The 13,916-nt window shown below is 44.1% G+C and overlaps 1 protein-coding gene across 1 annotated transcript in view; it reads left to right on the top strand.

Annotated features, from left to right (window-relative positions):
• TYR (tyrosinase) overlaps nt 1-13,916 on the top strand; it is a 227,971-nt gene that overhangs the window by 120,768 nt on the left and 93,287 nt on the right. Inside the window, exon 4 of the mRNA XM_069204007.1 lies at nt 6,351-6,532. Coding sequence (XP_069060108.1) covers nt 6,351-6,532 — 182 coding nt within the window. The remainder of the gene's footprint in view (nt 1-6,350; nt 6,533-13,916) is intronic.

Raw genomic sequence — 13,916 nt, forward strand, 5'->3', positions numbered from 1 at the left:
GCAAAGTCAAACTGGCAGTGAAAACACTGTCCTTTGAGTCTGCAGTGGCAGGCTGGGGGTCATTTTGTACCTTGTCACACACGGGGTGGCACAAGTAGTGCTGCAGCCCTGGCTGGACACACTGCCTTACATGCCCTGGGTACCATATACTAGGGACTTATAAGTAAGTGAGTGCTTGCCAGTTGGGGACACCCATTTCAACATAAGGGACTGAAAACTGTCACTGATGCCTGGACAGCAGGCCTCAGTCCTCTCTGAGTCAAAACAAAGCAGCAGCTAGTAGTCCGGGGTGAAAAAAAGAGGGGGGGGGCATGCAAAAAGCCTGGTGCCTCACATGAACCCTGCTCCTCAGCTAGTTCATCTGGCACACTTCAACCACACTCTTGGTGAGTCTCCCTTACCATTCAGCGAGGAAGGATGTAGGGAACTGGCTGTCCTATTGCAGGCCCTACTCTGCCTTACATTCTTCTTTCAGGTTAATTCCTACTGGGGAACTGACCTACCTCAATTTTGACAGGACTCATCCTAAACAAAACTTTAGCTAACTCTGTATGCACCTCATTCTTTACTTTGACCTTGTGCAGTGAAGTACCTACCTCCACTAACCCTAACTTAGCCAGGACAACACCGAGCTGACCCACAGAGGTTATCAAACATTGACGTAACCTCACCATGAAAAATAGGGTCAGAGGGCCTACCTTGCTACCTGTCATGGTCCTTGACCACCATGCTAGGGACAGTGCTTCCATAAAGGCAAACAGCCATCGACAGCTGTCAGTGCCCAGAACCACACCCTTAGCTCTCCACTGACAGATGTGTGTGCTATTGTATGGGTTTAAGGTGCACTTCTGCTTTTCCTGAGAAAGAAGCTGCCACATTCTGAAGCTGAAACGCTCCTTTCAATCCTTCTTCTGACAGTTCAAGGGTGCCACCCTCAAAACAATCAGCTGCCTGAGTCTTCAGGACGTCTTGGGGAACAAGCACAGTCTTATTAGTGCCAAATGTTGGATTTTTCCTTACTGGGTTAAAATTTCAGTGGCTGACTGGGTCTCTTCCGAAGAGCTGCTTTCCTTTCCTATCATTCTTTTTCTTACCTTTCTTTTGGCGCCTACTATTATTCCTAACCTTAGGGACAGTACCTCCAGAATCCTTAGGGGAGGCAGTGCACTGGGCAACTGCCTCCTTTGGGCTCAGACCAACCTCTGGGAGGTCATTACAAAAGAGCCAATCTAGGGGAGGTCTGGACGCACTACGACCCAATGCCAACCAAGGGAATTACCTAGCTTTAAAGGCCTAAAAACAACTTCACCTGGGGTAACCCTTACTTTCTTTGTTTCTCCTAGCAAATACAGTCTGGAGACACTAGCCTGTCAAGCACGATGGTTTGACCAGCACAAGAGTCTCTCAGGGCAGTTATTGAGATTCCATTCACCTTTACAGGGGCAAAAATGCTTACTACCTTCAGGACCTAACAACTCACACTCTGGGCCATTGTCCCAGTTAAAATCAAATAGGGTATCCTCATCAGAAGAATCCTCCTTTACGGCTAAACTGGCAATTCCATTGGTAACCTTTCTCTTGAGACAAGCTGCATCTCCTCTGTGTGCCCTACCGGCTGATAATCACTCTGTTTACTAGAGGTGGGGTGGGTTTTGATCACTTCTCTTTTAGGGTTCTGCAGCTATGAGGAATTGTCTTTGGTGGACTTACCACCTCCCTCCTTTCCCTTCTGTGGGTGCAGACCCCCTCTCCCGGGGATCATTTCATCCCCTTGGTGTTTTTAGGTACTCTAGTTCTGGCCCACTCAGCAGCCCGCTTTCCCAACTCTCTAGGGCTAGAATGTTTTAAATCTTCTAAATACCTGTGTAACATCTCAGCGGTACAATTTCTAAGAATGTGTTCCTTCACCCTTAAATTGTATAAGCTCTCATAGGTATCAACTGTGTTGCCCTTTATCCAGCCATCGAGTAACTTCACTGATGCATCCACCAAGTCCACCCATGTCTGAGTTGACCCCTTTGGTTTGCTTCTCAATTTACGTCTGAACTCCTCTGGGGCAAGAAACAATAACTCAATGTGCCCCCTTCATGTGAGTTACAATTCTGCCACCTCATCCTCAAGTGTATGTAATCTAGCTGTCTTGACTGTTGGTAACAATTTCCACAACATGGTCCCAAATTTGAGCACTTAATTTCTCATCTTAAGAATGCTCTCATAGGATGACAGCCACTTGTTTGTCATCCCCTCCTACAAACTTTGGAACAACCCCTTTGGGCGACCTGGGATCATAGGTACTTCTGACTCTTTCTTGTGGCCACCATTCTCTTGGGGAGCTAAACTTAGCTTGGCCCTTCTTTCCTGTAGGGCCATTCTCCTTGCTTGAAAAGCCAACTTCTCCATCTCCAGGAGGGCAAACTGGCAATCTAGTTCCTTGGATCTCCCTGTGGAAGTAAAGCTCCTCTCACTCGCAGATTGTGACCCATTCCTTGATCATGTTCTAGGAACCACACTGTGGTTGTCCCCCTCAGTTTCAGAGGAGTTTGTGCCATTGTCGTCTTCATCACCACTCTCGGGGGTGACGTTCTCTGCCATGTAGGCCTGGGCTCTCCTTGCCATTCCACATGCTTTGAGATCTTTCTCTAATTCATCCTTTCTGGAAGTCATGCCTAGGCCGATTTCCCTTCTCCTGCACATCCCTCTTGAGTCATTGATTTTCAGTGTGGGCAGGGTGCCAAATCAATTGCCCCCATTCTTCATCTTTTAAGCCTTTGGAAAAATGTTTTGCCCTCTATGAAAATTGGTTGTCAACTTCTTTGGCTCTTGGAAAAACAGTGCGTAGTGTGTGTAGAACGTTTGGCAAACCTCTGAAACTGTTACTTCAACTCCACTCAGTGTTCTTTATGTGATAGTCAACCCATTACCTGTCTGGTACAGCGAAATAAAAGTTCTGGATCCCATCGCTAGGCACTAATGTGAGGATTTGGGTGTGCTATATAATACAACTGTGGGGCCTTATTGTGCAGTACACTCACAAATAACATCTTGGGTCCAGTCAGGCTTGTTTGCTTACTCAAGATCAACACTAGGTAGCTGTCTGTGAGTGGTAAGGCTTAGCAAAGGAACGTGTAAAGCATTTAAAAGCACCAAACAATGAAATAATAAAACGACACACAAAAGAAAGAAGGCACCAATTTATAGAAATAGATTATATAAAATTCTTACCACTTGCTGTTTTTATTTGTTTGATTGAATTGTTTAATGCTAAGCAACCTGTTCAATCTGCATGTGATGTTACTGTTGGACATCTGAGAAATTTCTAAACAATCAGCTATATAAGCATTCAGTCGTAAACAAGTCACTTATCGGCATTTCTACCTGCTTTACATTTGCACCCAAGCCTTCAAAAGCATATTGGGATGTGTACATTACTGTTAGAAAGCTGGCATTTTCTTGTCCAAACCATTTGGTGTCTGCAATCTGTATCATGGGTCACATGACTAGAGGTAATTGATACTTGGCCTCTGTGCGTTCTTCCCAGGTAATATCACAACAGAGTCTGGGTCTGGGTGTTGGCAGGGTGGGCCATCCTGACTTAATACTGGGCGGAGCTCCTTCCACACTTTCGCTTCAAAATCAGTGGCTCAGCTCACACACATAGGACTTACTAGCATATTGTGCTTGTAGACAGACTGAGAACAGGGCTGGGAGGCAGAAAATTCCAGACACTTCTGTGGAGGGAAACCTCCAAAAGCTTCTCCCATTTCAAACCAAGTATAAACATGGGACCCTCAGACCGACTCTAAAGTACACTTTTGGATTTGTGGATACTACAGGATGACTGCCTTGCTGCTTGTTGCCTGCCCTGCTGTTTGGGAAGGAAGACTGCCCCTGGACCCTTTATTACAGGCTGAGGTGACTCCAAGGGTCAGCTGACCGACCTCCTGTTCTGAGCTATAGGGACACAACAAGCTTGAGAGGTCTCCCTACAACTGCTCAGCTGACCGGCTGCACTGGACCTGCCTATATCTGCAGCTGGATCTGCCTGAACACTGCTGGCCTCTGCTGGAATGAGTTCTTGATCCCCAAAAGGTGCCCCTCAGGTCTTGGAACTTTGGTGTGGCATCTGTTGAGCTCCTCCCAAAAGAAGGAAGAAATCCTGAAGTATGGCTGTGAAGATGCCTGTTTGTGCCAAGATCTTGTTGGCTGTCAACGCGAAGCTCCGGTGAACTCAACTGTTTGAGCTACAGTGACTGCAAGCAATGACCAGCAACATGAGATCTGCACTTAGTGCTATAGCATCAACAGCCCGTGGTGACCAACAACGTGAATTTCCAGCAATGACCATCTTCAATGGCACACAATCTGTGCACTACAGCGACGTCAGGCCAGCTCTTCATGCTAATGCGACAACCATCTGATATGCCCTCCCTGCACCGCGCAGCTTCTTCCACTGAAAACAGAATTCTTCGTGCTGGACTTTACAAGATAACTTTTTCAGCTGGAAAACCTGGATCCCGGTGTTCAGTCCACGCTCCTTCGTCTTCAGCCTAAGCTAGTGACTTTCACTAGTCTCACACAACCAGATGACAGTGAGTGGCAATTTGTGCTTTTAGGTGCTATTCTCAGCTTTGATCTTTGAAACTGCATATCCCTGGTTTGACTGGTTGGATTTTTATCATGTTGGTGTCAAATAATTTATTACATTTCACTCTGTTTTTCTAACTTGGTGTGGGTTTTTTTCTTGTCTTCTGTTTTCACTTCATTGCTGTTTGTGTCCTGCATAAATACTTTACACGTTCCCTCTAAGTTAAGCCAGACTTTTTTTGTGCCAAGCAACCAGAGGATTAATAAGCACAGGTTAACTTTGTGACTTTTTGTGGTTCACCCTGGCAAGAACTGTGATTATTGCTTGAGAAGGGCTCACACGTCCCCTTAACCAACCACGCAGATTCTCATGATAGTGCATGGCAGTTTACTCTTGTTAAAGGTTACCTTCATGTATAGTTTCTTTTACGAACTCTAACCTTTTACCACTATAGCGGATCCCATAGCTCTATTCGACAAAGATGAAAGGGGGTCAGATATACTGATAAGCACTAGCATGTGCATCTTAATGACTGACAATGAATGTTTGAACATTGGACATTTTTGTGGCATTTATTAGTTTTTTGTACTGCTAGCAGGAGTTATGTTTTCTTTTCTTCAATAGGCATGGCATTGAGGTCAAAGCTGACTAAGCTTTCATGCCTTCTGATGGTACAGAAAATTGCTGTAGTCTTTCAATGTTTCAAGTGAGAACTGCCAGCATGCAATGAAAATTCTCAGCTGACACTGGGTTCAATTCCTGCAAATAAGGCAGAAATCATCAGACAAAAGAGCCACGTAGATGCCTGAAGACAAGCCAGCTCTCTGTTTCCCATAGTGTTAACTGCAGTTTCTCGCTCTGTTTTCTTCAACAGAAGAAAGGAAGGATTAGAAGAATTCACTGAGCACTTGGATTATACTAACAATGTATCAGGAATTGTATGTCGATAAACCGGATAGGTTAATGTGTACATTAGAGATACTGAAGCAATGGAAACAGGTATTCTCATTTTTATGCCAGAAATCCTAATGTATCCAAGATCCAAAACTGCTATGCAGTCACTGGTGCCCCAGGTGTTTTTTTTATTTTTATTATTTTATTATAAAATGTGTTTTGTTCCAGAGTAACCCCCCATAATATTTGAAATCATTGATTTCCGACACTAAAGTTTCACATATTAATGCCCCTAATTTTAAAAATGGTGGAGGTGATTGAATTTTAAGCCTCTGTTTGTATGTGTCTCCCACTCTACCTCAGTAGGACACCTGATAGTAAATTTTGGTGGCGGGATTGGAATGACTACTACCACTTGTCTAATTAAAACTAATAGAACATTCTGTACATTGATAGGGGGAACAGTCCACTTCACAGGAAGGTCAGTTAAAATAATGTGTGGTACTTTCATTCGCATGAAGCCCAGAGATGGCTTTTTTCATTGGAGTTGATCCTGTGTGATTTTCCCTGGACAAGGCTCTATCATAACAGCTGAAAATCCAATGTGTTTGTTGGATTTTGCCATTGGCAATATGAGTGAAACCAGCTTCAAGTGCAAGTGTGGAATCAACGTGTTCTGACCTAAAGAAGAGGTTGCATCTCCATGCTAAATGTTGTAACTTAACACCAGTAATAAGCTGTAGGACCACATAAGATTGAGATCAGCAGAATTGAAAACCTCTTGTAAATGGCTAAATTTCATACAACTTTAAAATGCAAGGATATGTAATGTGAAATATAAATGACGGAAAAATGTTGCTTGCTCTTGCAGCATATTCGAGCAATGGCTTAGAAGACACCAACCATTATTAGATGTTTATCCAGAAGCGAGTGCGCCCATTGGGCACAATCGGGAATACTTCATGGTCCCCTTCCTTCCACTGGCCACAAATGGTGAATTTTTCCTCCCATCAAGAGACCTGGGCTATGAATATGAATATTTAGTAGAACCAGGTAAGATATACTGGTTTAGTAACAGCTTGCAAATCGACCAGTAACACATTCTAGAAAATGCTTGACAAGTTTGTGGGGATGAACACATGTCACCTTAATGTTAATATGTTTCTATTTTAGGTTTGATGTTGTGTATAAGCTATTTGGGCATGGTTCTTTGGAATATAATGTTCAGTCTAAAGCCCTAATTCTCTTCCAGCATAAAACCCATTTTTGAAAGACAGCCAGATTGTTCCCCTTAACCTTATCTGTACATGATATACTCACTCACAATGGGTTTTTAAATGGTGAGTGACAGATTTTATTTTAGGTTTAGTTGACAGCACTACACATCATTTGTCTCCCCATCCTATTAATATGGAGGCTAGAAATTACAAAATGTTAATTGGATAAGCAAGGGGATGTGCAAATGGGATTACACTAAAGGGTAAATATGGATAAGACACTGACTGGCCCTAGCATATGCCCTGGATGCTAGGATTGTTCTACAAGATATTGAGGATAGGAATATCAAGATGTACATATATTGTGGACAGAATTTCAAGGGACAAATTATCAAAAGGTAAGTGCATATAGAGGAAGTACAAATGTACTATTCTCAACACCACATTTATGCACCTTAATTATAAATACATCATCAAGGTACCTAGATGTAGAGTTAGGTAGAGAAAATCTATACTTGCTTCCATTTTGATAGTTCATCCTTCAATTTTGTGTCCATGATATTTCCTGACCTTGGGGTTCCTACCTGCATATTCTGGGGATACACTGATGCTAGTGCATAGGTTCAAGGATAGAGCACATAGTACTTGTTGTTCTCTCCTGCAAGTTATCTTGCTATGGATTTGGATTGTTTAGAGATTGTTGTCTTTGTTAGGCATGGACTAGATATAAATACATTTGATTATTGAAGACATCAAGCATTAGCAAAGGCAATTAGTCTGGCCTCTGCAAATTGGATGCCAAAGTTACATTTTATCTTTTATTGCAAACATATGTCACAAAAAGGAAAATAATTATGGAATCTACACCCTTACATTTTAAGTTAAATGAAATATCGCATATACTTCAGGAGAAAGCATCTGCATCCCCGTCTGCCACAATTCAAAGGATGAATTGTGGCCTAAGAGATGTTTTTGGGGGGGACTGATGGGCCTATCTTAGAAGCAAGTGGGGTCTAATATTAATCTTCAGTTATTCATTACGGTATACTCATGGTAAGCAGGCTCTTTACAAATAAACGCTATGTTAACAAGGTCTGGTTACTGTGGGTGTAGATTAAATGTTTGTTCACTTATTTATTTGTGGAATTTTATATTCTGCCAAAGTGTTAACATTTGGACATCTTTGAGCATTTCAGCACAAAGATGACTTCTGCGTGTGTTAAGTAGCTGGTAATTTTGAGGGAATGTTATGGTAGATTTACTTGTTATCACCATAGAGTTCCCCACTGAAACTTGTGTAGTGGGTGTGGAGGGATAGCTGGTAAGCAAAATAAGGGGGGCTGTGTAAAAGCTGAACTGTTAATGGAGATGAGTAGAGTGAGGCCTTTCTAGTGGTATTGTGTGTTTTCATGCTGCCTTCCTAAATCACTGTGGTCAGAACAGTGCAGTGAATCTCTGCATCTGGGTCATTGATTAGTGTTAGTTAATTTGCATTTCTATTTCTAGAATATCCTTATGGAACCAATCTTCTAGAGCAAAGATTCTAAGGTTGGGCCGATGTGTTGGAGGGTGGGTCATTAGTTGTGTGGCCTGCCACTGGGAACCAACCACCCCATTGTGTTGACTATTAGTTGGTATGGACAAGTAATCACCATTCACAAGCACATAAGAATAACACTCAATAAATGATTACCCAGTCTTTGCTTTATCATTCGGTAAAGTAAAATTACATTTATTACACACTCTCACTACTCAATACTATGCAACAGTTTACAAATAAACACAAGCTGATGGAATTACTTTTAGATGACTGAGTAATCATTCTTGTCTCTTCCAAAATGAGATATAGACCAGCAACCCACATGGTAGAACATTAACTTACATTCCAATGCAATATTTGACTGTATCTTGGAGTGAGAGCACCTAATACTGGCAATAAAGTACATCCACTTTTATTACTAGTGGCCATTAGTCTAATTACTCAAATAAGCATCAACAAGGAGCATTTTTTTAGACCGGTGGGAGTGGTCTGCACTGCTCAGATTACCCTCAGCACGATCTATGCAGTCCACCCTCACTCCTACAGGGTGTGGGCCAAGGTTCATCTTATTTCACAATGAAACATTCAACATAAACATGATGCACAGTTGATACGGTCCCTAAAAGACATCACTTGGTTGTAAATCATTATGTAATGCTATCTTTCCCCTCTAGAGGGTGCCTTTTCATATGACTCTACACAAGTTGTATCATTGGCCACAACACTGCAGCACTACATTTTGAATCACATTTAGCATAAATGCTACCCTTTTAACCACAGTCCCTAAAGGACTCCATTTCTGTAACAACACATGTAATTACATCCTACAATCCATTGTTATGACAATTCAGGCCATAAGGTCTGCAGCCATGATCTTTACCACTAGGGGGCACAGTCCCACCACTCTGAAAAAAAGTTCCAGCTGGGACTCACTTGAACACACATGGAAACCCTTGACGGGTCCTCATTTCCAAGTCCCCTAAAACTGAAGATGGGGACAGTTGATAACAATATCTTCTTTTTTTGGGGGGAGGAGGCTGAGCTCCTTCTGCAACATCCCCCAGACTTAGTGATGCTTTTGGTGGTGACCCTGCACTCCTGGGGGCTACCACCATGCCAAATGAGTGTGTTTTGCACTTTAATTGGGTCAAGCCCTTCAGGGCATTATGGGGTGCTCCCTCTAGAGCCTGGATACCACATGAGGTTCTCCCGCTGATCCAGGGAGTGACACTGTGGCGGTTTTCTTACTGGCTTTTGTTGGGCGAGTGTGAACGGTCCCACTCAGACACCCCGTGGCCATCAACATTGTTGGAGAGCAGCTCAGGGAGCCCACCCCCGGCTGCTTTCGGCCGTCCCTCCCTTACCAGTATCTTTACATGCTGCTGTGGGAGCTGGCTTTGCATTGGGAGCTTGCCCGCTCCTGCAGGCAGACACGTATGGTGCTGCTGTCGGGGGGGGGCAGCTGAGGGGAGTGTGGCATCACTCCCTCCCCCCCTTCATGGCACTATCTGGGCCCAGGGATGGGTTTCTGGGCCCCTACTCACCTTCATGGGGAGCGCAAAGGTGCTCCCTGACTTCCTTTTTGGCCGCTGGGCCCACCCTTTGGCAGCGGCCTTTTTTGTGGTGAGCGCAATGGTGCTCCTCAACCATGCTTCTTCGTGGGATCCTGGAATGGGATCTGTGACCCAACTCCATTTTTGTGGGGGGTGCAACGACGTCTCCCACCTTGGCTTCTTTGTGGGCCCCTCCCAGCATCTTTGTGGAAGGACAGCTTCCATGGGCCCTTCATGGGACCCCATGGGCTTCTTCATAGGGCCCCAGGATGGGGTCTGGGGCCACGCACACTATCTTCACAGAAGGTGCAATGGCATCCCCAGACTTGGCTTCTCTCAGCAGGGCCTCGGGATGGGGTCTGGGCCCCTTCCTCTCACCTTCGAGGGAGCGCAACAGCGCCCCCTCAATGCAGATTGTTTACCAGGGATGTGTGACGGTGTTCCCTGGTTCCATTCTTCTTTGGCCTTGGGTCCTGGCCCACCCCTGGTGCAACACTGGAATCGGTGGCGGAGACCCACGCACTTTGCCTCCAGTCCTCCCTGCAGGTCAAAGGTCCTGTACTTTCCCTCACGGATATCTCAAGCCCCTGTATGCTAGTTTTGCTGATCTTCGGCTCATTTTGCTCCTGGTGGCGACCCCTAGCCACCTGGAGCATTTTAGGCCTCTGGGCCTAGAAGGTTACCAACTCGGTAGGGAGCCATTCTCACTGACTCCCTGCACCAGCCTTTCATCTGGGTGCCTTCTTTTCCTCTGGGCAGTGGCTCTCCCTGCGCCAGAGCCCAGCCTTTCCCCCAACTGGTCCTTGAGGGAGTTTAAGGGGACCAGCTTACCTGGAGTTTTACCCCACTGGGTCTGAGGTCATTCAGGGGCAGAGTCCTTGCCCCAGTGGGCAGTCAGAGGGTTCTTCTTTCCAGTTGTCCATGACACCTGTCTTCAGTCCCAATGTTCTGCAGGGAAGCACAGACCAGAGGGAGTGTCCTTCCCTGTACAAGACTTTTTAATTGGGGGCAGAAGTGGCTAGCAGGGCTGCGTCTCTGGCCTATCCTGATGCCCACATCACTTCTCCACCCTTGTCCCAACCTTCCTGTATAGTCTTCTTGGATAGCTCAAAATGGCGTCGTCCAGAAGTCTGTTGCCACATGTGCTTTGATAAACTCTCCTCCTCCTCCCTGACATTCCTGCCAGGGCCTCTCCCCAGCAACTCCTCCAAGGAGCATCTCCTCGCTGAGGGGCCTGAGGCAGGGACGGTTCCTGGCACAGAATGAGAGCTGGCTTATTGATGCAAGGGCTTTCTCTTGCAGCTGGACAGATCAGTAATTGGCCCTAATACTGAGCTGAGTCAGAGAAAGACGACATTCCTGGATGCGCCAGAAGTGGTACAAATATTCTTTTGTAACCTACTACATTATTATTTTCATACAGGTTACAGTGGAAATTGGTGCAACTTTGGACCCTAGGAAACTGGAGTTGCGCCCTAGGCCAATCTTTTCTCATTGACATATAATGGATTGTCACTACAATCAAGACAGTAAGCACACTGTCTATCCCTCACATGTGTACACCCATTTCATAAGGCCTAATTCAGGTTGCCGGCCACTCTGTATGCTCCCTTCTGCGCCAGGATACCTATGAGCAGGTCTTGAGCTGTGCACACGTGATCAAATATAACCAACCCTCAAGCCTCCTAGCCTTGTTGCATCACAGCAGCCTATGCTTAACAAGGCAGCACCAGTGGGAAACGTGCAGTACATTTTACCATAAGTTTACAGTGGGTGATTCCCAAACTATGAGGCTCCCTCGCAGTAAAAGGTAAAAAAACAGATGATCCAAAAGCAAAAAATCAGGGTAGACCAGATAGTCAGAACGTCCACCCACACAATGTGACAGATCATGTTTGGACTTGCATGTCAGTTAGTAAAATTAGGCTTGAAAGGAAAGGCAGTTTTTATATGATCATTTCCTCCATCTCAAGGATGGGCATAGGATGTTCCATAGCTTCAGTCATTTGATCAGCCTCCATTTGTCTGGTGCTAGAATCGGAGTTTAATATTCTTGTGAGACTTTGACAACTGCAAACTCTTGCTAGAGCACGGTAAGTTGCAAATTTGGGAAGGTACTCTTGACTGTGAGACATTGTATATCTTGCATTGGATTTTGAAGATGATCATTGTTTCAACTAGGAGCCAGTGGAGGGATTTCAGTATCATTGTTGTGTGATGGCATCTTTTTAATTTATGATCAGTCTGCAGGATTCTAGACCTTTTGAAATCTGGTGGTAAGTATTTTCACGAATCCTGCATAAATAAATATTGCAGTTACCCAATCTAGTCATCACCAGCAACCTAATCTATCAGTTAAGCCATTTGGAGGAACAGCAAAGTTATTCTAAGGAAGGAGTGTCAGAAGTTGGGGTTTTGGACAACTTTGTGTTTGGCTATAATTAAAAATGTTTACACTTTATGGATTGGAGTCATACCACGCCCACTACTGTTGACCAGTGTCATCCTTACTGTTGCAAACTATTAGGATTCCAGTTCTAGAGCTATTAAGACAAATGAAATGTTTATTCATTCAAATGTCTATATTATTATGAGGAACATTTTTATGGCAACAGAGTAACTGTAAGAGCCTGCACAGGTAAAATTGGTGTAGTCTGTCTGCCATCTTAACCTTTGCGTTCTCTGCAACCTGAATAGAACGGATGCTCTATGAGCCTATACAGTATGCCTACTTCTGCTGTCTGCCTTAAAGATCTGTGAGTTTTGTGAAGCTTCTACATTTTCCATCCTGCCCAACCCCTTCCATGTAGATGATCAGTCGTTAAACAAGACTTGGAATATACTTGAAAGGGCTGTGGAAAAATGAAAGGAACGTATGGACGCATAGAAGCATGGAGGAGACATTTAAAAAAATTAGATGACGTGTGAATTTGCAACTAATATCATTTTAAAAGGTCTCGAATACTCCGATTTTGACCATTAGAGAAACGAGTATAAAAAAAAACGTAATAGCTTTGAGACAATTTTTCAAAAGTTGTCTTGGGAAATGTGAATTCATATCATCCCAGGGTGAAGAAAGTGGTAAGCGTATTTAGCACATGTTGAATTGATTAGAGTATTGCATGAGTGCCCCGTCATAACTCAGTCAGTTTAATAATAAGGTCTAAAGTGCACGGTTTGCATCCATTTTTGCCAACCTCTCTCGTGGACAGTATACCTCCAAATCCCCCTGGAGGAAGGTCTTCCAAGCTTTTTCTGCTTGTTGCATTCCAGGGCAGACATGTGTTCTCCATCACTTTCACATTAATGTAGGCATCACTGTTCACAGCCATCCTGACCTTGGCATCCCTTGAGGAGCATTGCAGCATCCCTGCCGCGCATTCTAACCCTCTGTACCATAACACGTTTCCCCCACAGTCAAAGTCCGAAACGTATCTAAGGTCTGTAAATGAGTATTTAGCGATGTTGTGTCTGCTTTTGATAAGGAACATCAGGCATGCACGAACAAACTTTTCTAAAATGTGAAAACGGAAGCTTGTGCATTGCTGCATTTCCAAGATATATAATTCTGTGACAGTCGCGCAGAAAATGAATGGAAATTGTCCGCTGAGGATCTTATATTGTAATAAGGCCAGTGGTGCGTGGCATGTTGGACATGTTGACTTGGCTGCAAGGTTAATTTGGGCAGATTATTCATCAATTACCATATTTGAGTCAAAGCCGTTTTAGAAAACCTGTAGGTGGCAGTGATTATGGCACATTTTCGTTCTTGTCTTGATCCGTGGATGTAGTTTGCTCCTTTGAGAAGGAAATCTAAAATCCTCGGTGACAATTAGAGTGTGTGTGCAGTGGAATGGGTGATATAATTATATCCTAGGAGGGAGGGAATTAACCGGTAAATTGGATCCATTATTGCAATACAGGTTGTGTGATCCGCAAAGAAACTTGTCTGAAACGGGTAATTTGATTCTTTGTTTAATTTATGCCCAGACAGTGGTCACAAATGAGATAACCATTAATGAGACACTATTTAGCCATGATCAGCACGTCGCACTATGAACAATCAACAATGCCCTGCAAGCTCGAATGTGAGGAAACAAATCCACTGTCTAGTGCGACAAAATCAG

The sequence above is a fragment of the Pleurodeles waltl genome, chromosome 8 (assembly GCF_031143425.1).
Source record: "Pleurodeles waltl isolate 20211129_DDA chromosome 8, aPleWal1.hap1.20221129, whole genome shotgun sequence".
NCBI classification, from domain to species: domain Eukaryota; kingdom Metazoa; phylum Chordata; class Amphibia; order Caudata; family Salamandridae; genus Pleurodeles; species Pleurodeles waltl.